Source organism: Vulpes vulpes, chromosome 1, assembly GCF_048418805.1.
Source record: "Vulpes vulpes isolate BD-2025 chromosome 1, VulVul3, whole genome shotgun sequence".
NCBI lineage: Eukaryota > Metazoa > Chordata > Mammalia > Carnivora > Canidae > Vulpes > Vulpes vulpes.
In genome coordinates this window covers 121,294,891-121,319,209 of record NC_132780.1, presented here as the reverse complement: position 1 = coordinate 121,319,209, position 24,319 = coordinate 121,294,891, and the positions used below count along the sequence as shown (strand labels likewise).

At 39.1% G+C, this 24,319-nt stretch overlaps 1 protein-coding gene across 1 annotated transcript in view; it reads left to right on the top strand.

Moving 5' to 3' along the window:
* The window catches only part of FSTL1 (follistatin like 1), a 51,043-nt gene extending 47,193 nt beyond the window's left edge, over positions 1-3,850 (top strand). Inside the window, exon 11 of the mRNA XM_072724462.1 lies at positions 1,145-3,850. Within this exon, the coding sequence (XP_072580563.1) occupies positions 1,145-1,189 (45 nt within the window). The 3' untranslated portion in view covers positions 1,190-3,850. The remainder of the gene's footprint in view (positions 1-1,144) is intronic.
* The last annotated feature ends 20,469 nt before the right edge of the window (positions 3,851-24,319 follow it).

The following is a 24,319-nucleotide window of genomic DNA, read 5'->3' as shown; positions in this document are numbered from 1 at the left end:
TCGGGGACAGAGTTCCCATGCCTGAGGGGGAAGCAAGCGGGGGTGTTCCTCCACAGACTCCCATCTGCCAATGGCAAGGCTGCCACCAGCAACATGAATTCCCTGGCATTTCTGGCCTGCCAGCATGTGTGGGCAGAGCAGGCTCCAGCAGCCAGAGAAAGCCTCAGGCAAAGAGTTGCAGGTGCTGGCAGTAAGAAGCCATGCCAATTAGAAATGTTAAAGGCAAGGGGCTATGGACGGGAGACCAATCGTGTCTGCTGGATGCCCGGCACTGTTGTTTTTTATTTCCTAATTAATTTTTTTATTGAGATAGAATTTATATACCATAAAATTCACCCGTTTAAAATATACAATCCAGTGGTTTTTAGTATATTCACTAGATTATCAATCATCACTATTGCTTAATTCCAGAACATTTTCATTATCCCAGAAAGAATCCCCAGGCCCATTGGAAATGACTCCACATTCTCTCTTCGCCCAGCCCTTGGCAACCACTCATCTACTTTCTAACTCTAGAGGCTTGCCTGTTCTGCACGTACACAAATCGAATCATATACTATTCTATAGTATGGTATATACTATACTATCATATACTAGAATCATATACTATCATAACAGAAATCATATGGCATTTTCTGTTGGACTTCCCTCATCTAGCAAAACTAGGGGCGCCTGGTGGCTCAGTGGTTGAGCGTCTGCCTTCGGCTCAGGTTGTGATCCCAGGGTCCTGGGATCAAGTTCCGCATCAGGCTCCCCGCCGGGAACCTGCTTCTCCCTCTGCCCATGTCTCTGCCTCTCTCTCTCTCTCTCTGTCTCTCATGATAGATAAATAAAATCTTTAAAAATAAATAAATTAAAATAAAATAAAATGGGGATAATCCTGTCGACCTGTTGTTCCATAGGCATTCAGATAGGGTCAGCCCTTAATTCAGTGACAGCCCTGGTGTGACCATGTCAAAAATAAGACATGATCTTTGTCCTCAGGTTGTTCTCATCCACAGAAGAGACAGACAAGTAAACAGAACTAATATTAGCAGGGGCATGTACCTGTCAGTACCGTATAAAATCTTGAGGACTAGATAGATGCCAGTGATTTTTTTTTTTTTAATAATTCACAATGCTTCTTTTCTCCTGCTTCTCAAAGGAAACAGCTGAAAAGACCAAGAAAATGAGCACCAAAGAGATCTAAAGAGGAGGCACCTGGGAAGGTGTCCAGAGTCTGGCACCTTCTCTTCCACTTCAGCGCTGAGTCCAATATATGCAAGTGTCTGCTACAATCGCCAAATCACCAGTATTTGTTTGTATAGCAATGAGTTTTTATTTTGTCTATTTGTTTTGCAATAAAGGAAATGGGGGCGGCCAGCTAGGAGGAGAAGGGCCATAGCCTTCATTTCTAGGAGTGCTTTGAGAGCAACTGTAAATGGTGCTCAGGGGCTGGAGACAAGGATACTGCATCAGGGTTGGGAGAGGAGCGGACCCAGATCTGAACCACAGTCTGCCACAGCTATAAACATGCTGCGGATAGTGCAAGCAATGCCAGAGAGAACTCTGCAGACTGCCCCAGAGGTGGGGTTTGGGAAGCTCAGGGGAGAGGAATGCATTCTGCGTCCAGCCCTTCCTGTTGCCATCAGCATAATAGACCTCCAGCATCTGTGCTTCTCATGGCCCCAACCACTGCTTCTAGATACATCCTTCTAGTTATCTGGTGTCCCTTAAACTTGGAGTTTCTGGGAGGGTGCACACAAATGATGCAGATACTTGTATACTTTGAGTCCCTTGGAGACCTAACCAAATTTTTGAAATACTTTTTACCAAAGGTGCTATTTTTCTGTAAAATTGTTTTTTGGCAAGTTGACTTCATTCTTCAATTATTATCATTATATTATTGTTGTTTTTTTAGTATTTTATTTTCTTGACTAGAAATTAAGCTTTTGTAATTATTTTTCAGTAGTCCTACCATTTCAGAGATGGGAGAGTCTGGGGTTCTTTCTGGTGCAGGGACCGCTATAACCCAGACTCCTCCCACCTTCCAACATATTAGATGCAGCCCGGAGTTTTGTCCCCCTGGCTTCCAGTGTATCAGCAGTCTGCCAGCGGGTGCCTCAGACAGAAGCCAGGGGAATACAAAGCGTCTCCGTCTCTGTACAAACCTTTTAAGGTCCAAAAAGCTAATTTGTTTCCATTTATTCTAATAAGTTCATGCAAATCAGTATTCCAAAGGATGGAGACAAGTGCAGCCAAGCAGAGCTCGGATTTGTGTGCCTATTAATATGCTCTTTGATCCACCACTAACTAGGAGAGTGACTTTGGCCCTGTCTCTTCCTGTTTCTGGGCCTCTGTTTTCCTCATTGAGCAAGTAGGAATGCATTAACCTATCACTTTGATAAATTATAAATTCTGTGGTTCTGATCATTGGTCCAGAAGAGTACAGGTTCCTATGATTTTCCTTCTTCTTAGGATAAATGAAACCTTACTATTACAACAAAAGGGTCAGATGGCCAAAACCAAGATGACCAAATCTGACCTCAGTCTGGATGGCTGCCTGGGCTGTGCTGCGATGTACAGCCCTCTCGGGTAGAGTCTGACCAGGAAGAGAATGGGAAGGAGAACCACTCCCAACTTTGCCTTCACTTCTGTGCTCCATCTTTAACTTTCTTGGAAACAGAAATAGCTTTACCCTTTCAAGATGAGGATAAAAGATGGTTTCACATTTTAAGAGGAGGGAAAAATGGAAATTGAGTGTTCAAACTGTGACTGGGGAGAAGTCCATCATTCCTGTCTTTTGGACTCTGAGTATTAACCCCACTATTTACCATGTTTAAGATGCATTTGGAACAACTAAGATTAAAAACTGGACACAAGATCTCATTTTCAGGAGGCAGATTACAGACCATGAGGGGGAAATTACATAGATTGCACTGCACAGGCAACTCTGAGAAAGTTGTGCTCAACTTTCCCTCTAAACAAGTTTCCTTGTTCTCCTTCGAAAGGAGAATGTTCCATTTTGTTTAGAATTCTGAGCTTTTGTATACATTCCATTTAAAAGCTCTCTTCAAGCCCCACTTGTGCATTCTGAAATGTACCTCCCTGTCCGGTTGCCTTGGAGAACTCCCAGCAGCACACCTTGACTGAGTTTTGCCGGCTCTTGGACCCTGAGAGAGAGAGGGTGGGAATACCAGTTTGTTTAAAGCAAGAAGCCAAAGTGTCTCCTCACCAGTTACATTTAGGACAGTGGTTGCCATCTAAGACCGCCCTACCCTGCAATATGGATTTCCCTAGAGCGATCTGCATTCTCCTGTAAGCAGGGACGCTATTGTCTGCACCACAGAATCACACAATCTGATGACCATTCATGGAAAGCTGCTAAATAGCCTAGTTTGGGGAGTCTTGCATAGAGCTTTGCATGGAGCAAATAGGATTAAATCAGGTTCAGTTCCTCCAGCTCTCTATAAACACAGGGCTTAGACTGCAAGCTTCCTTGGGCTTTCTCAGTGTGTGTATATGATTTTACTAACATATTACAGCGCCTGTTAGGATTCAGTGTTCATGGAAACCTCACATGCCATGACTCTGGACTCCATCACTGTTTTTGGAAAGCAGGGCTCCTCCACCTGCTAGTAAGCCCATGTGGACAAATCTGAATGTCTTTCCTTTACACTTGTCTTTAAATAATCAAATTTCAAGAAGCAATTTGAACATGTTTCTGTTGCCTATGTGTTTGTGAAATGTATTTGTATTAGTAGGCTTCCATATTGCATTTAACTTGTTTTTGTAACTCCTGATTCTTTTCTTTCTCCCCCCTCCCCTTTTTTTTGGATACTATTGATAAATAAAGAAATTAAAATAGTCATTGTATTGTTTTCCTTCCCCCCCCCCCCCCATTAAGACCAAATAAAGTTGTTGTGACAATATTAACCATTTACCTTATAAGAGTGGATTTGGCCTTCAGTAGCCTTAAGAGTGGCCTGAAGAGTTTCTCCTGATAAAATCTGGGAATTTAATCTGCAGCTGGGAGGGCAAGCTTACTCAGGGACTAATAGAACAAGTTTATTTAGAAGAATCCTTAGTGGTGGAGCCGGAAAAGGAAGTGATGAGAAGTCAGGAAGCATTCCTGTATTGGGAAGAGGTTAAACTAAATGGCCCCGAAAGCCCCCAAGGTCTTAAGAGTGAAATGACACCAGGTGAGGCAGGCTGCAGGTAAAACTGAGAAGCCAAGTGGCCCAGGGAGCCAGGCTCTGACTGGACAGCCTTGATGGCTCTCACCTGATGCATAACCCGTAAGGGTAAACACGTCTAAATGGACTCTATTGCTGGTTAAAACGCCCTGTTCATCTTGAAGACACATGACCAATGCTTGCTTTCCACCTCCCTGTTCAAGTCTGACACCCCCAAGAATTCTGTCTTCCAAAAGAGCTCATTCCGGTTGAGGAGGTTTAAACTTTCTTCATTTTAGTCCTACGTGGAGAAGTCTTGCTGTTCTGGAATTAGAGCCAGATCACCTTGATTGGATTGGGGGTATTACTCAAATGCTAATCAAATATTAAAAGGCAACCCCTGGTTATGTTAGTGCTTATAGATTACTGGGCTCATAATCAATTTGATTCTTCAAATTTTTATTCTCAGAAGGGAACTTTAAACCCAATTTGAAGAGTACCTTGTCCACAACCACTTTTAAATTCCGGCTGACCTCTCCCAATCTTCTACCATGCTCTGGACATTGCTAGTACAGTATGTATGTCTTAGGAAGTGAAAATGAATTAAAAATAGCCTGGGGACGCACGGGTGGCTCAGTGGTTGGGCATCTGCTTCGGCTCAGGGCGTGATCCCAGAGTTCTGAGATTGAGCCCGCATCAGGCTCTCTGTGAGGGGCCCTGCTTCTCCCTCTGCCTATGTCTCTGCCTATGGCCCTGCCTTCTCTCTGTTTCTTTCATGGATAAATAAATAAAATCTTTTAAAAAAATAGCCTGAAAGAAGCTTCAGATGGCAAGTTTCTTGTAATCAAAATGTAGTATTATGATTTGTGTAAATTAATAGAAATTACTTTGATAAGCTTTAGTTTTGGAGTACCTATATCAAGTTCCCATCAGTCCTCTTAAATTATCTCTGAAATAAGGGGAAGGAGGAAGGAAAGAAAAAGAATGAGTAAGTGAGTAGCTCCAAGCAGATGCCATCAGAGCCCTGAAGTAAATGGGATGGGTGTGTGACGTGAAGACAGGAAACCAGGGCTACTGCTGCTGGGGGCAGTGCCATGATGTAACAGGAGGCATCATGCTACTGCCCTAATGAAAGACTCTTCCTTTCAACAGAAGCTAATTTTTAAAAACTATTTAACACATTTCTTACTGAAAAAGTAATATATGCACATGGTAAAAAAGAATTGTGTCAAATACAATTAAAAGATCCATCCTCTTAGAAGATGTGTACATTTGTAAGTTTACTTATAATTATCAATTGTCCTTCAAAGAAATTGCACCCATTTACATTTGCACCAAAAATACATACACTGATGTCTGTTTACCTACATTTTTGGAACCACGTGTCTTTCAACTTTGGGTCTCCTATAATGGAAAAATGGTAATCCACTGTTGCTTTATTTTAAACTTATTTTCTTACTCCCTTTGTGAGATTAAGCATCTTAATTTCTTTCTTTTCTTTCTTTCTTTCTTCCTTTTTTTTTTTTTTTTTGTGCCATTTGACAATCCCTTTACTTAGGCAATTAATCAATGATCTTGACTCTGCAGGACATTCCTTCTCAGATCCCCAAATTCAAATTCCTTCCTTCTTCTCCATCAAAAATTATCTCCTGCCCCATTTTTTTCTCAACCTTGTATCTAAAAGTTTTTTTAATAATAAATTTATTTTTATTGGTGTTCAATTTACCAACATACAGAATAAGACCCAGTGCTCATCCCGTCAAGTGCCCCCCTCAGTGCCCGTCACCCATTCACCCCCACCCCCCGCCCTCCTCCTCTTCCACCACCCCTAGTTCGTTTCCCAGAGTTAGGAGTCTTTATGTTCTGTCTCCCTTCCTGATATTTCCCACACATTTCTTCTCCCTTCCCTTTTATTCCCTTTCACTATTATTTATATTCCCAAATGAATGAGAACATACAATGTTTGTCCTTCTCCGATTGACTTACTTCACTCAGCATAATACCTTCCAGTTCCATCCACGTGGAAGCAAATGGTGGGTATTTGTCGTTTCTAATGGCTGAGTAATATTCCATTGTATACATAAATCACATCTTCTTTATCCATTCATCTTTCGATGGACACCGAGGCTCCTTCCACAGTTTGGCTATTGTGGACATTGCTGCTATAAACATCGGGGTGCAGGTGTCCTGGTAAGCATCTTTCTATGAATTACTGGTTCTTGTCCTCTTCCTTCATACCCTTAATTCCTTTTCCTATTGATTGTTGGTCTTTTTCTAATTGGTTTGTAATAGTTCTTCATATATTGCTATTTTCTCTGTTCACAAGGGTGGTAAGACCTAGGAATAGTAGCTTGAATAGAAGGCTATTTCAGGAATGAGAAATATGGTTGTTTGAATTAAGATAATAGGCCATGGGGATTAGTAGAAAATTCATATGGAAGTTAAAGAACAGGAAACAGTCAAGAATGGCTCCAAGTTTCCAGCTTGGACAAATTGGTAGATAGTCATGCCATTTCCTGAGATTGGTAAGGAACAGGAGAAGGTGCTTGGTTGGGGTAGGAAAGAAGGAATGGAAAATGATGAATTAGGTTTTGCACAGGTTGAATCTGAATTGCCTAAGACATCCAAATAGAGATACCTTGTGAACAGGTGGGCAGTTTCTGGAAGAGCTCTGGCCTGGAGGTGCAAATCCGGGAATAGACAGTGTAGAGATAGTATTCCTTTGTGTAGACAACACAGTCTACATGTGTAATGTGTAAGTGAGGGAAAAAATGTTGAGTTGTGTAGGCAACACAGTCTACATGGAAAATGTGTGAGGGAAAAAATGTTGAGTTGGGAGGATCCACCATAGAGAAAGAGAACTCTTTACAAAACTTTGGGTTTGTATATTTCTTCTGCTTCCTCATGGCATCATTAACAAAAAGTATACACAGAAGAAAGGCATAATGGGCTGGATTCATATATGAGATTCACATACACAGCATGTAGACAATTCAGATGGGAAATGATGCTGTGGATTCTTTGGAGAGGACAAAACTGAGAAGGAACCACCATACATGTATGAAATAAAGTAGTATAACTTTGCTGGAGAACAGGCTATATGAATGTAGGAGAAAAAAAACAAGAAATGCACCTAATGGTTATTACTGGCATATACAGGTCTTATCTGACCTGCTGTGGTCAGATATGAAACACCCAGAAACTGGACAATAATTAGGGCCTGTAAAAAAGAATGTATTGTCAAGAAAATAAGAGACAAGATTGTTAATGGTAAAAATACAATATTTAAACGAGAAATTTGTATAAAACTATCAAAAAAGATGAAACATACTTGAAAGGAAATTTTTGCCTTCAAAAGAAAAGGGACTTTATCCTTCTAGTTCCTAGCCCAGTTTTAAATCATACAAGTCAGCAGAATTTGTCCTTTTCCAAGGAGTAGGGACCACTCAAAACAAAAAGTCTGTTCCAAAATTCTTCCACTGGATTCCACAGTTAAAGCTGGTCGCCAGTAATATTATATTCTCATATACTCTTTGTCTTTCATAAATGCCAGTCATCTCTAGTCTCATCTCTCAACTTCTTTCTAATCAACCTATACCCAAACAATGTTCTTGTGATTAATACCTTATTGAGAGACAATATGTTTAACAACCAGGTTTCTGGGTTTAAATCCTGGCTCTGACTGACCAGGCCCTTTACACTTCTGGAAGTGATTGAACCTTTCCCTGTCTGGTTTCTCTTTAAAGTAACATCATTATAGTATTTAACTCATTCTTTTTCTTTTCTTGAGGATTCAATGAGCATATAATTCAATGAGTATACAATTTTTTTTTGAATAGTCCCTGGCACAAAGTCCCTACCAATTATTTTCCACTTATTATATATTCTTATAAATTCTCATGATGACCCTGTAAAAATATATTTTACAGATAAGGAACATGCAGTTCATAAAATTTCAGGAACTTTTCTAAGACCACACAGCTAGCAAGGAGCAGAGTCAGAATTCAAACCTGGGTCCCTCTCATATTCATTCTACCTTCCTGCAATGTTTCCCTTTATTTTAAAAACTATTATATAACTGCTGAGTACATATAAGTAATTCATAAGTTCCTGCATTTAGTTCTAATAACTGTCTACACAATCTCTCACTTTTTAAAAAATTTAAATTCAATTAGCCAATATATCGTATATCATTAGTTTCAGATGTAGGGTTAAGTTATCCATCAGTTGCATTATTGTTGTCGTTTTAACAATATATGGGTGAAGTTCAGGCCAGGCCTCTGAAATTCCCTGAAATGTGATCCCCAGTCCAACTTGGTCTCCCCAGAGATGAGACATCCAAGAGGCATGCCCATCATTGTGGGTTCCCTACAACCTCTAGCACACATTTCAAAGCGTTGGCCTGGGGAAAACTTACCTTCAGAATGCAGATCACAATCTACTTGGTTGTGCCTTCCTGTGACATTCTACACAGAGGTTTGAGAAGCAGTATGTATCTTATCGCCACTGAAATTATTTTATCACCTGAATCTGCTGATCCAAAAAAATGGGTTGTGAGCCAATTAAAATCTCTGGTTCTTTTTTTTTTTTTTTTTTAATCTCTGGTTTTTAGACAGTTTTCTGTGATGGCTTTTCTCTTATATGCTTTTTCCCCCCTCTTATAACCTAATCTTGATCCCTCCAAGGCCCAGGACAGATACCATCCTCTACCCTCTACCACTTCCAAAAGGAACAGAAAGGGAGAATCTGTGCAAAAAGCATAAAGAAGGGAGAGACTGGAAGGTGAGACTTAGGAATAATAAAGCTTAAATCAACTGGGAAAGTTAGTAAAGTTGAAGAGTTACTCTTTCTTTGACTTTCCAAGATTTCCGTAGCCTTTGTCCAATAATGCCCAGAGATGGCTTTTACAAATATAATGATCCCATCCATAATCAGCTTTAGGAAGATGTCCCTTGTCCAGGCCCTCCTCTGTATTAGCAAAGTGGCCATGTACTATCATTACCACAAAGGAAAAAGTGGCCAGGAGGAAACCTGCTCTGCCCTGTACTTTCCAATAAATTGTCCCTGAAATACCACATCAATAAAACATACACAACACAGATAGTTCGTCAGGCTTTTAATTGTCTTTTATTTTGCAGTTAAGATTTTTAAATGCTACTCAGAGCATTTAACATGTGAGAGACATAAATTCAAATGAAAGCAAATCTTATAACGAAAACAGAATTAGAGATAAAGAAACAAGACTTTGACATATAGGCCTTTGAGAGACAAAATAGGGGAGCTCTATAGTTTCAGTCTTTCCTCTGAGGACACGTCTTATAGTCCTTTCAAGTGGTACTGGTTTTTTTCTAACATCCTTCACACACTTGACGTAAGTGAATTCCTTCTCATATGGCTTCTACATCATTCTCTCTCCCTCTTCTCTAAACACATCTAGCTTATAACTAGCTTATAATCTCATCTCATTAGACTTTTCTGTTCACTACCCTTCCATGTACAGTCTTCTACTGCTCTCCACCATGATTCCTTGATTTTAGCTGCTGGCCCTGCCATGCTGTCCAACATTACTTCTGTCATAATTCTTGGTGTCACTATCTCATGTATGATCAACTCACTGACCATCTTTGGACCTGGACATTCTTTCCTCCAAGGAACTTGTTTTCCTTTTCACCTTACCCACCTTCTCCATGGTTAGAGTTTAGATTTTGTCATTAGCAATAACCACAATCACTCTCTTATCTCAATTTCAAGCACTGAAACTCTCCAACGACAACTTTCTACCCCTCCTGCTCACTATCTCTAGTACCCGACTCTAAAAATTTTTTGGCAGCCATTAGGACCTTGAACCCAACGATCCTACTGCTTTCTCACTGTCTCTTCCTCTGCTTTACAACCTTTCCCTTTTCTAACCCAGCTTAGATCCTATGACTAAGTATATCATCACTTGCTAGCACATATCTGTCTTCCTTTGTCATACTTGCAAGGCAAAACCCCAACGTCTGGTTAACCCCATTTTCCTCCCATTCTGTGCCCACACACAAGCAACTGAGTGTGGCTGGAGAAAAACACACAACCACACTAAGTACTATCACTTTCAATTTACTACCACAAACCTCAAAAGTACCTTCAGTGCTGCCGAGGAAGCCAGTTATGTTTCTTTATTCACACCTCCTCTTCTAGATGACGATTTCATTCTTTCTCCTCAAACCTCCAATACCATCATCCTCAGCCTCACATCCAGCGATGATTTGCCTCCTGTTTCATTAAGAAAATTAGAAACAACAGATGAGAATTTCCCACTACCCCCACTAGTGGGGTAGAAGCTCCCACTACCATACTATTCACTTTTCTCACCACACAGTCTGCCTTACCCCTTTTACATAATCTTACCCGGGCAAACCCTTCTCCCAGTACAAGGACCCTATCCCTCTGCCTACAGAGAGACATTACTCAGTAATTCTTCCCTCCCTCCTACATCAACTCTACCCTCTCCATTTGTTCATTATCAACATACAAATACACTGTTATTCCTCTCATCTAAAAAAAGAAAAAGTGAAACCCTATAACTTTCTCAGTAACACACATTTCTCTGCTGCTCCCCTCTGGAGCAAGGTGTCCTCTGTGTTACTTCTCTAGTGATCTACTAGTCCTCCCCAGCTACCCATGTTCTTTCTTTCAAATAATCTATTCTTAGTCCTCCTCTTGTTGACTTGTGTACAGCTCCTGATACAAGTGATCACTCCTTCATCCCTGAAACATTTCCTTCATCTGGCTTCCAGGTCACAACAGATTCCTAGTTTCCCTTCTACTTTACTATCCTCTCCTTCTCATTTCCCTTTGCTGGTTTCTCTTCATCTCCCTGACATATACGTGTTGGAGGGTTCCAGGGTTTAGTCCCTGGCCTTCTACTCTTTTCTATCTATGACAGCTCCCTTGTAAACTCATCTAGTCTTACAATCTGAAATACCATCTATAGGTTGACAACACTCAATTGTATGTTGCAAGCCTGGACTTCTCTCCTAAACTCCAATTCATATCCAACCATCAATTCAATATGGCCCTTTAATAGTCTGAAATGGGCATCTCTAACTTAACACACCCCAAACCAAATTCCAAACTTCCTGATCAGAATAAATGGTGACTCCACATTCCCAGTTGCAGGGCAAAAACCTCAGACATTGCTCTTTTCCTGCACACCCATCATCTAATCTGTCAGTAAGTCCTACCTGCTCTGCCTTCAAAAATATGTACATACCCCACTCTTCTCACCACTTCCGCTACTACCACCTTGGACAAGTCATCATCTTTTGTTTACCTAGATTATTATAATAATCTTCCAACTGGTCACCCTGCTCTCATCCTTGTCCTTCTTGAATATTTTCTAAAAAGTGGCCAGAAACATACTTTTAAAATATGTCAGGTCATTTTACTCCTTTGTTGAAAACTTTCCTATAGTTTTCCATAGCTTCTCATAGTATGAACAAAAGCAAAACCCTTGCAGCGTCAAAGCACCACACATTCCAGCCTCCTATTATCTTTCCAATATGATCTCTTACACTCTCCTCATGTTCTCTCCATTCCAACCAATGGCCTCCTTGCTGTTGCTCAAATCCACCAGCCCTTGCCCACCCCAAGGGCTGGCTCCTTCACCTCTTACAAATCCTTGTTAAAATTTAGCCTCTCAGTGAGGCTTTCTTTGGACAGCCTATGGAGAATCACAACCCTTGTTCCCTCCTCCTCCACTCTCCTTTTTCCAATATGCCTTCCCTGCTTTATTTTTCTCTATATGACTCTTCACCATCTGATATACTACATATTTACTTTGTATTGAAATATAATATACATACAGAAAAGTACATGTAAGTGTCCAACTCAATTAATTTTCATAACCAAATACAACCATGTAACCAGCACTCATACCAATAAACAGAATATTACCAACACCTCCAGATACTCTCATGCTCTCTCATAGCCACTGTCCCCCTTACACACTCCAAGGGTAAGCAGCATAGATTAATTTTGCCTGTTTTTGTATCTCATATGAATGGACTTATACAGTGACATACTACATATTTTAATGATCTCTTTACTTACTGCCTATTTTACCCCACTACTAGCATATAAGCTCCGTATGGGAAGGAATTTGTTTTGTTTATTGCTGTACACCCAATGCTTAAAAGAGTATCAGGCACAAAGTTATAGTCCAACAAATATTTGATGAATGAATGAAATATTGAATAAATGGAAATGACAGGAGGAGATTTAAGAAGGGCTTAACATCTGTGTGAAATCTTGAAGTATGACTAGAAGTCCATGAGGCAGTCCAAAAAGGAAAGGTGGCCTAAGCATAGGCAGAGTCTCTGCAAGGACTTGGTAGAATGAAAAACTAAAAACAATCTAAAAACCATGATAAGTCAGTCAGCTGAAAGTGATGACAATAGCCACATGTTGAAAACCAGTGAGCTATGAGGGTGGAAAAACAGGCAGGTGCCAGATCTCAAAGGGCTTTATACAAATAAGTCCATGAATGGAGTTAAAAAGGAAGAAGAGTAAAATATAGGGGCCTTCTAGGCATTTCTAGGATACCAAGGCATTTTTAGGTGTTGACATTTAGGGGGACAAAAACAGGGATTTCTTTGAAGTCAGCTTATTAATAACTTTTTGTAGTATCTCAGAAAAGAATCTGTGGCTCCCACTGTAATGGTCAAAAACCTCTATTTCTGAATATATGGAAAAGGCTTAATAGTCTGGGGAATAAGTAATTCCTACTTTTTTCCCCTTTAAAGGAAAGGACAACTCAAAATAGAACATTTAAGTCTCTGAGTCTGTTGAATTATCTTTGTTTTACTGGAATGGAGCAAGGAGCCAGGAGATCTGCTTTCCTTACTTGCTGCCTGTGACTTTTAGTTAGGAGATGGCACCCTTTCTCCTGGGGAGAGATAGGCCAGAGATTCTTTAAGTGTCTTCACCATCCTTGAGAGTTGGTGCCCTGTAGGAGTGGTTCTTGAACTCAAAAGTGGGTCAGAATCACCTGGAGGCCTTGTTAAAACACAAATTGTTAAGCCTACCCCCCAGAGTATTTGATTCAACAGGTCTTGGGTGAGGCCTGAAAATCTGCATTTCCAACAAGCTCCCAGATAGTGCCAATGTTGCTGGTCTGCGGTCACTGCTTGAGTACCACCACCCTACCCAATGCTATCCTCCTAAACCAGGTGAGAAGGCCCTCTGCATACTCCTGCTGCACCCAATTTCTCTTCATCGTAACTCCTTTCCTCCTGCAGTGTGCACTCATTTAATCTGTCTTCCCCACTAACCTGTCCACAGCACAAAGGGCAGGAACTACTTCAGTCTTGTTTATCTTCATGGTGCAATGCCAATGTCTGCAACCAACTAAGCATTCTACTAATATTTGTTGAATTAATAGATGAATGGTTCCAACTGGCTTCCCAGAGACACAGAACAATAGGATAGGGAGGGGTCTCCAAAGAACATGGTTCCAATTCCCTCTCTTCTGCATTCCAGTGAGGTCTGCATGTTCCATCCCCACCATCTCTAAGCTTCAGCTTCCTCATCTATTAAATATAGGTTTGCCAGATAAAATATAGGACAATCTGCTAAATATGAATTTTAGATAAATAACAACATTCTGGCCATTTGTAGTGATGTTTGTTGTTTATCTAAAATTCAAATTTAACTGGGAATCCTCTATTTTTATTTACTAAATCTGTTAAACCTACTTATATGTCGATAATAATATGACTTACCTCATTTGGGTCCTACAATGATTAAATAAATAAATATATGTAAAATCCTAGAACAGCAACTGAAACCAATTAAGAGTTCTATTTAACTATTCACTACTATTTTTATTGTACCCATAGAATACACACACACACACACACACACACACACATACACACACACACCTGGTTAGAGATTCAATCCTTTTTATCATTAACCTACTCCAGTTTTGAAAAAATGTTAAATGATATTTTAAAATCTTGAAGCTTTAACTTACTACTTTGTCATTTTATTATTTCCTCCATAAATATCACGAGCAAGTCAGTATCTATTTTATGAAGATCCTTGAAATAACTAAGGCCAAAATAAAATAATCTCCTAATTTTTTCATCTTAGGGTAAGATTCTAATTATTCGATCTTTTACTATATGAATCTGTTCCTTTTCTCTGAAGCCTAATTCCTCCATATTATATTTTTCTTTATTTAGGAAAATATATATTTATTATTATAAACTCATAGGAAGGAAAAATTATTCTTTCTTCTTACAATCTTGTCTGAATTTTCCATAATCAGTACATATGTAAAGTAAAATAAGTTTATCTTTTTAGTTTCCTCTTCTTGTTTTTGCCTTTTTATACCCAGACAATTATGCCTGATCAGCTTGTTTAAACAGATTTTCATGATTTTTTATTTTTAATTTTGCCCATTATTAGTTAGTGGTTTTATGGCTCTGGAGCAAAGCATAAAGGGCACAATCTATAATCCTCTTCTCTTAAAAACAAACATTCTTGACATGATTAACTAATAAAAATAAAAACAAGAACATTTTTAATGACAATAACACCTAACATTTATTGTTAGGTACAATTCCCAGGAACTATGCTAGGAAATCTGACTTTATTAAATATTTTAATCTTCATAAGAAATGCCATAAAAAGATACAATTATTATCAATCTTCAATCTTTTCTGCTCTGGTTGCTGGATGATTGCTCTCCTGAACATTTCTTGCTAAGGTCATGAAAGATCTATAAGCCACTAAGTGAGATAAATATTTTCTTTTATCTAAGCTTTCAATACATGTTGCATTCTCTCCTTCCATGCCTCTGTCCCTCTCCTTTGTCTTCCCTTATTTCCTCTTTTCTCTTCCTCATTTTTTTCTCTTATCTTTCTTCCTTGCAGTAGGATGGGCCTGAGCCATTACACCTTTCAAGAATACAATAATAACAAAATTATACTAATGTTGACTTCACTACTCTTGTGTGTCGCATAGCAGTCTTTTTCTTTCCAAGTTCGTTAGACCTAAGGGCCTCCACATTTCACTTAAAATTAAAAAAAAATTTTTTTCATTTTAAATAAATGGAAAAGTATCACATGGGTCAAAAATTTAATATTATTAAGATGGCAATGCTATCCAAATGGATCTACAGATTCATTGCTATCCCTATCAAAATCCCATCTTGCTTTTGGTCAGAGGTTGACATGCTGATCATAAAATTCATATGGCAAGGCAAGGAATACAGAATAGCCAAAACAATTTTGAAAACAAAGAACAAAGTTACAAAGAAGAAAAGAGACAAAAACCAAACTCAAATACAGAGAAAAAACTGGTGGTTGCCAGAGAGGAGGTAGGTGGGAGGATGAGTAAAAAAACAAAACAAAACAAAAAACCCAAAATTGGAAAATTTGCACTTCACATTTTCAAAGCTTATTAAAATGTGATGAAATTAGAACTCAATAACAGAATGAAATTTAGAAAATAAAAAGTACACGTAAATTAAATGACACAATCCCAAATAACCAATAGGTTAAAGAAGAAATCTCAAGGGAAATTTAGAAAATACTTTGAGAAGAATGAAGATGCAAGCATAACATACCAAAATGTATGAGATGTAGCTAAATCAGTGCCCAGAGGGATTTACTATGGTAAATGCACAAATTAAAAAAGAAGAAACAGGGGCACTTGTGGCTCAGTTGGTTAGGCATCAAACTCTTGATTTCTGCCCAGGTTGTAATCTTATGGTCATCAGACTGACCTTGGCATCCAGCTCCATGGTCAGGAGGGAGTTTGCTTGAGATTCTCTCTCTCCTCCCCCTCTCCTCCTCCCCTTGCTCATGTGTGTGCTCTCTCTCTCTCTCTCTCTCTCAAATAAATAATCTTTAAAAAATATATAAAAATAAAAAAGAGGAAATATCTTAAATCAATAACCTAACCTTCAACTTAAGTTAGTAACTTCAACACAGAAGATAAGGGAATACATTTCAACTTATTCCATGAGACCAGTATTATCCTGATACCAAAACCAGACAAAGATCACAAGAAAACTACAGACCAATATCTTTTATAAATATAGGCACAATCTTTAACAAAATACCTGCAAACAGAACCCAGTAGCATCTAAAAAGGATTATATCCATGGTCAAATGTGATATATTCCAGGAATATATTCCAGGAAGGTTAGTTCAATACGCAAAAATCAGTGTAATATACCATATTACCAGAATAAAGGACAAAGATAACACAATCATCTTAATACATACAGGAAAAGCATTTGGCAAAATCCTAAATTCATTCATGATAAAAAAAACACTCTGTAAATTGGTAATAGAAGACAACAATCTCAATCTGATAACAGTCCACCTATAAATAATCCACAGCAACCACCACACTTAATAATTAAAGAATGAATGCTTCGTCATTGAGATAAAAAACAAAACAAGAATGTTTACTCTCACATCTATTCAGCACTATACTGGAGGTTCTAGTCAGGCCACTTACAGGTGCTCAGCCATCACACCATATGGAAGAGGTGAAGGTATAATTCACGTAGGAGAATTATGTTATGTAACATTTTGGGTTTTCGGTGTTAAAATTTGTTTGGTGAACCTGGGATAAGGCCAACGTGTTGTGGGGTGATTTTTTTGTATATATATTTTGCTTGCTTGTTTGAATGAATGGGTAATATAGACAGGTACAGATATAGCAACTTTGGTTCAGAGCAATATTTTCAGCTAAGATGAACTGACATTGCAAATACCTGAATTTCATGATGGATATGAGAAGAGCCTGTGATAATCTGAAAAGAAAAAAACAGAACACCTTCTGTTTTGAAGGTAGAAGAGGACTCTTAAAATTTCATCCCTATAAACAGAGAGTGAGCTTGAAAACAAGTTCATCTAATAAATTCCCTTACCTTAAAAAAAATTTCCTTACCTTCTACTATTAGCTTAATTATACTTTCACCTCTTCTATTTGGTGTGATAGCTGAGCACTTGTAGATAGCCTCATCTGTGAAATCCACATTTCTTAGTAAAAGTGATGGAGTCCCCTCAGAAATTTCAGCCCAATCCACAGAGACTCTTCTCTCATACAAGGAGTTTTGATCCTCTAGTTGCTCTGTGTTATTACAAAACTGGTAAACCAATTTCTACAAAGGAGAAATGGCAGGAGAGGGTAACATCAGTGAAAGGGTGGACCCATAACTCTTCTGTAGACACTGAGGATGTCAAGAAGAAATGAAGCTAGTAAAGTATTTGTAAAGACCAGTGAATGTTGTATCAGATAGGTTTTAATAATAGATAAATCATTCTAGCTATTTCAAGCAGTAAGGAATTTGGTACAGAGAATTAGAGGTCTACAAAGTCACTGGAAGGGTGGAGGAATGAGCCCAAAGTAGGGCACAGGTGAGACTTGTAATGTGTATGTTCAGTCCTTCCTCACATTAACCTAGGGCTCAGAACAGCACTTCAGAGCTAATTGGCCAGTGGAGCTGCTGTCTCTTTCATATCAGGAAGCCAGTAAATCGGGAAGTCATCACTGCAAATAGACTCCAGAGCCAAACTGCACCTGCTAGGTTCACACTAGCAAAAGAAAGGATGCCACATGTATTATCGCCTTTCTCCCCACTTCAATCAGTTGGTAATTTAATCCTTGAGCAAATGTATCTGATTGGCAGAGTTTTTAGGTCATTCCCAGAATGCAAATCTTGGAAAGGTAGTTTCTTATTCTCTAGTCTCAGAAATCCAGGAAGGCAAATCAGAAAGGCAGAAACAGATTTTTAGTAAATCAGTCTATTCTTCCTGCCACAAGTACCTACTAGTCTGGGCAGAGTTATTATAAGTAGGAGCTGAGAGTTGTGAGGAATATAGCCACACACTCTGTATTATTCATGGAATCATGACATGGAATAGATTCCTGATATGTTAGAGCTGGAAGGAACCTTAGAGATCTTCTGATTCAATCTTTTCAAAAACTGTTTTTTCTCAAGTCCCCCCACTCCCACACTGCCCAGAAGCTGTCACTGACAGCCAGGGGAAGACCAAACTAGTGGGACCTCCACTCCTGCACCAATTCAATCAGAACACTCCCTCTCTAATGTTCTTTATAAATTTGGCTTCCAAGTCAGAATCCTTCCTGTCAAATGTTTTGGCTACTAAAAGACAAAACTGAAACTCAGGAAGCAAAGTTGCTAAGGATCAGAAAGTAAGATAACTAGTAGCACTACAGAAAGAAACGGGACCTCTCAGAGCTTAAAAAAAAAAAAAAGTTTCAGTCACAGTTATCACACTTTTGAGCCTAGAAGACAATTAACTTCTGATCTGAGTAAGATAGAATAACAAAGCTTAAGCATTATGAAAGTAAGGACTCTAATAAGAAGGCATTTTTTTTTCCTAGAGACACTGTGCAGGGAACAAGCATCAAAGAGGAGGAAGAGCTGGTCAGCCTGAGCCTCAGTGAGGATAGTGTTTGATATAATGTGGTGAGATGAAATAGAAGAAAAAAATTGGTGAAGTGCCAAGCGAAAATCCAAAAAGTAGAAGTTCATAGGCAAGGAAGCTTCCAAGCCATCCGCCCAGCAAAAAGCAGCCAGAGAGATATACAGTTGGGTACATTCCAGCTGAACAATAAATAGATGCAATCTGCTCATTCATCAGTTGCAATCATATGTTTCTTGGTGGGGTTGGGCATAGCTTGTCCCCAAAGGGCAGAGACCATATGCTAATCATCTTGTTTCACTAGCCCTAGCTCAAGACTTGACACAGTTAAAAAAAAAAATCCAGTGTGATTTTATGTGTCAATGTGACTGGGTCACAGAATGCCCAGGTATTTAGTCAAACATTACTCTGGGCATGCCTTTGAAGGTATTTTTGGATGAAGTCAATATTTGAATTGGTAAACTAAGCTGACGGCCCTCTCTAACGTGGGTGGCCCTTAACCAATCAGTTGAAACAAAAAGGCTGACCCTCCCTTAAGTAATAGGGAACTCCAGTCTGGCTGTTGAGCTGTACTTCAAACTGGAACATAGGCTCTTTTTGGGTCTTAAGCCTTCAGACTAGGACTGGAAATATACCATCACCTTCCTGGGTCTCCAGCTTGCCCACTGCAGATCTTTGGACTTCTCACCTCCACAATCACATGATCTCTTTATATAGATTTTGTTTATTCTGTTGCTCTGGAGAATTCTAATATATCAGGTGCTACTTATTAAGTGTTTACAATGAGTTAGACAAATCCAAAGTATTTTCCTGAATTTAATCCATTTACTCTTCATACTAATGTAGAGGTAGTTACTATTATTATCCCCAATTTACTACTGAGAAAACCAAGGCACAGTGAAGTGAAGTAAGTTGCTAAGGGACACACAGCTAGTAAGTGGTAGAGCTATGATTCAAACCCAGGCAGTTTGGCTCCACAACCCTCCATCTGAACTGTGTTCTTCCATCTGACAGTAGACACTCATCCTAAATGTGATGAATGAATCGACTAACTAAATAAATGAATGAATATAATGGAAAGAAGAAGGCAGAGAGAAACCACCTGCATAACCTTTACAAGGATGGATATGCATATAAAACATGAAATGTTTTCTTGCTCAAATTGTTACGTCTGATGTGGTTACAATCAAGAAGCAGTGGATTATAGTTATTAAAAAATTCCAAGTCTGAAGACTTGTAAATCTAAGTTCTAGTTCTTTTTTTTTTTTTTTTTTAGTAAGCTCCACAGCCAGCATAGAACCCAACATGGGGCCTGAACTCACACCCCTGAGATCAAGACCTACATTGAGATCAGGAGTCAGATGCTTAACCAACTGAGCCACCCAGGCACCTCCTACATTCTAGTTCTAAGCTCCCCTTACTAAGTCATTTAGCAATGGGCAAGTCACTTATTCTCTCTGAGTTACAGTTTACTAATGTATAATTATGATAAAAAATGCCTGCCCTGGGGCTGTTACAAAATACCTTGGGATCTTAGGGGCTGTTTTTTATATGACATGGCTCAGTCATTTTCCAGAGAGACAGAAAGAGTGGACCAGATGGGTGGATGGATACCTTAGTAAGCTGCCCCTCTTCCCAATCTCTTCTAAAAATATATAGCTTACTCATGAGAGGTCCTTGATCCTAGTTTCTCAGGCTATACCCAGGAGGTCTTGCTACAGCTGTACCCCTTCCGGTCCCAAGGGAAAGGGTCTCAGACTCAGGAACCAAAGACTCGTGAAACACAATCTAGTGATGATGTAATTGGTAATACAAAAGCCAATTTCTGACTGATGTGTCTGCAGATGGTGCTACTTGAATCTGAATGACTCTTGTCTATTTCAACCTATGTTATTTCAAGACTATTCTGTCTTTAGCTTCCCAACCCCAAGAACCTGAGGTAAAAGCTCAGTAAACAACTAATAATGTGAGAATACACTTTCAAAACTGTAGAAAGTTACTAAGTGTCTAAAGCACTTTATAGTACCTAGCACACAGTATCAGGCTATCAATATTGCTGTAAAATGTTTCTTTCTCACCCACATACACACTCATTCTTTTATCTGGTTGGGTTTTTCCTGGCTATGAGTGGATTGCCTCCCTACACATGCACACAGTAACCAAGCATCAAAAGGAAAGAGCCAATAAAGATAATCTGGATGGAACAGCCTTGCACTAACTCTGAGTCGATCTCTGGAGCTTGACGATGTCTTCAAGCTGCTGTCAGCTTCGAGACTGGGACAACTGCCTCAGGTCCCTGAGAGATGGCCTATGCCTGAAAATTATAAATATGTTTGATCACTTTGTGGAGTAGTTATATTTCAAGTTTTGGGCACATGTGTTTCCATAAAGAAATTTTGCAGATACTTTTGGTTAGTTGAATTACATTAACAGTTTCAACATCTGTACGCTGTTCATCTCAACATTTCTGAAGAATGGAGAACAAAGAATTATAAAAACCCTGTGTTGACTACCCATCCAGATTTTTCAGGACAGGCTTGATTTCAAATATTCTGTGATACTATGCCCTAAATTGACACTTGTCAGAGTCACTTGAAGTGGGGAGGAAAAATCTAGATATTTTTGTTTTGGTTAGAGAAGTTCAAATCACAGGTGTGAATAAGTATAATTATCTAATATGTACTCAAATGGACAAACCAAAGTAGGAGGAGGGGTTCTCATTAAAAAACCAAAAAACAAACAAAAACAATGCTTTACAATTTGTGTCTGTTAGATTTTACCATCTGTTCTTCAACACTAGCCATGAAACAAATATAGCATTTTTATTCCCATTAAACAAATGAAAAGACTGAAGTTCAGAGAGATTAAATCATGTTTGCTGTTTTAAAATCTCCAAATCACTATTTTCCTCACTATTCCCAATGTGTTTCAGAAATACCCACGAAGTCTTTTTGAAAAGTGACTCAATTGCATCATGAACTAGCAGCAGTATGTTGACAATCACCAAAAAGAAAGACATCCTGTAAGGACAAAAAGAAAGGCAAAAAAAAAAAAAAAAAATTGTCTCAGCTGAGGAAGAGTATGGGCCAGCATAACCCAGCCACACTGGGTCTGAGGATGGCCTCACAAACACCCACTCGGGCTACATACCTGCCACATACACTGTCAGCAGACAGCACCTCAGCATCCTATGTGGGATGCCCACCAGATCAAGTTCACTCAGGCTGATACTATGCATATTTGTTGGATTTGTTATGTAAACCTGGAACTCTATTTCTGTAATGTGTAAATCTGTCTCTCTAGGTGAGTCACATTTGAATTCATTTGGATCAGAATCAGCCCTGAGATGATATTTGAAGGGTCAGGGACAGCTTCCCATTTGTTGCTGACCTTCTGGATGTTGCTGGGGGAAAGTCAGCAGTGGAGAAGGTATAACAGTAGATATGCAGGTGTGTCTGAGAAGTTACAGACTGATGTTTCCCAAATAGAGAAATTTAATCAAGAGACAGTACTAAACCTGTCTGCCCACCCAGGGCTGCACTTTAATAGGAATGCAATTAATAAGCCTAGGGCAGCTCTGCAAGAGATAGGAGAAAGGGTTCCTGGAACACTAAGTCCCTTTGAGAAGCCCTGACACAAATGTACATCTCCATACAGGTGATGTCAATCTTACTTACTGGCTAGATACAGTCTCTCTCTCTCTCTCCCTGTCTCTCGTCTGATCTCTTGAGATTCTCCTATAGCCCAAGTTCCACCAGTACCATCCCTAAGTCATGGTGCTAACCAAACCCTCCTCATCTGGCACATCCCCCATCACCACCACCCTCACCTGTCCCTCATACCCACTTACTCAAAACTCTGCCCATGTAACATATCCTCCCAAAGTCCTCTCTATTTCCAGTCCATCATCGCCCCTTTATGTTGAACATATTTTTGTCATTGCATAGATCACATTGTATGGCAATGATTTCTGTACATGTTCTTTTGTCCCTTACTATTTCAGAGAAAGAAAGAAAAGTAAGGTTATCATATCCTCTCAGCATACTTTCCTGCCACCTCTTCTTCCTATAATCTATTAAGGAGAAAAAATTCCACCACAGTCCTCCAGGTCAATGGTACACCATACTAATAGCAACTATATATCGAATACCTCTGAATGACAAATTTAATCTTAAAAATAAGCCTATGAGGTAGGTGTTATTATTGTTTCCACTTTACAAGTGAGGAAACTAAAGCATAGGGAGGGCAAATAATTCATCCAAGGTCATATAGAATCAAAACTCTCACCTTAGAGGTTAGCTGACGTCTGTGAATAACACCCAAATTCTGTCCTGACAAATCTTTGCAACTTCATCACCCACTGAGGGTAGGCCTATTACCCAGAGCATCCAGCAAGAGAAGAGGAAGCTTGTCAACTGATGAAGCAGGTGGCAATATGCGCTGGAAGCTGACTATTAACAGATACTGAAAAGTGAGAGAATAAAGGAGCAGCCCTCGCCAGACAACAACCAACTTAACACTTCTGGGGTCAGTGGGACAAATGGAAAGATTCTTTACCAAGCTTATATATCCTAACCAGGAATACTACTAGTGAATGACAACCACCACTGAATCAGAAAATATCTCCCTGTGGTATATGTAGTAAAATTTTGAAAGACATATCTAAAATAATGCAAAATTTAAAAGGCAATAAGCAGCTAGCAGCTACTAGAGCTATAGTCAACAGAGAGAGATTATAGTCAAATGTCATGGAAAAAAAGTTGTAGGAATGCACTATGCCTTTCAACTCAATAAATTTTCATTATCTATTTCCAAGATATTTTTTTCCCAAGGGATGTTTTTCATCATTACGAAAGACATAAATCCCGATGGCCCCACCCCAAAAGTTAGTCTTTGTTCCTCCCTACTTCCACAATACTTTATACTTTTATATAGTACTCCCTCACTTAATAAAGCATATTTTTAGTAATTCTGGTAGTAATACAGATTCATTGTAAAAACACATTTGAAAGCAAAAAAACGATGTTATAATCTCTCTTACATCCATCAACCAGATAACCACTATTAGCATTTTGGAATATTTTCTTTCAGTCTTTTAAATGTGTACTTTTTAAGAGAACTCAATTTGTAAATACAATTTAGTGCCCAGCTTAATCTTCCTCAAGACACTGTTTTGTGAGCATTTCTACATCATTAAAAATATTCTTACAACCCCGTCTACTTTTTTATAGTTCTTTGTCTGCATAGCTTATCACGCCTCCTGGACTGTAAGTTCCCTAAGGGCAAGGGTGGGTTCTCTTTGTCTTCCATATGTCCATCATGGTGTTCCGTATGTTTGAGGTGCCTCTAAGTAACTTTAACACATTATTAAAATTAAATTGGATCTGGTGTTACAAAATTTACTATATAACAGGAAAGAGAAAGAAAAAAAAAAAGAAATTCAAACACTACTAAAGAAGAGTGTTAACTATTCTCCTGAAACAGAGAATTCCAGTATTGTACCGTGGTATTGCCATAGGGGTGGTACCCTTTTCATGCCTCATTTATAGAGAGACTATGAGAAGTCTACGAACTAGCTCTATGCAGAAACATACATGTAAAGGAACCAGATATACAGTTGGAATGGATACCTAAATGCTTCAGTCAAGCTGGTCCTTCTGATCAACCAGGTGAAAAGAAATTGAGGAGTCAGCATGTCTTTGAAGGGAT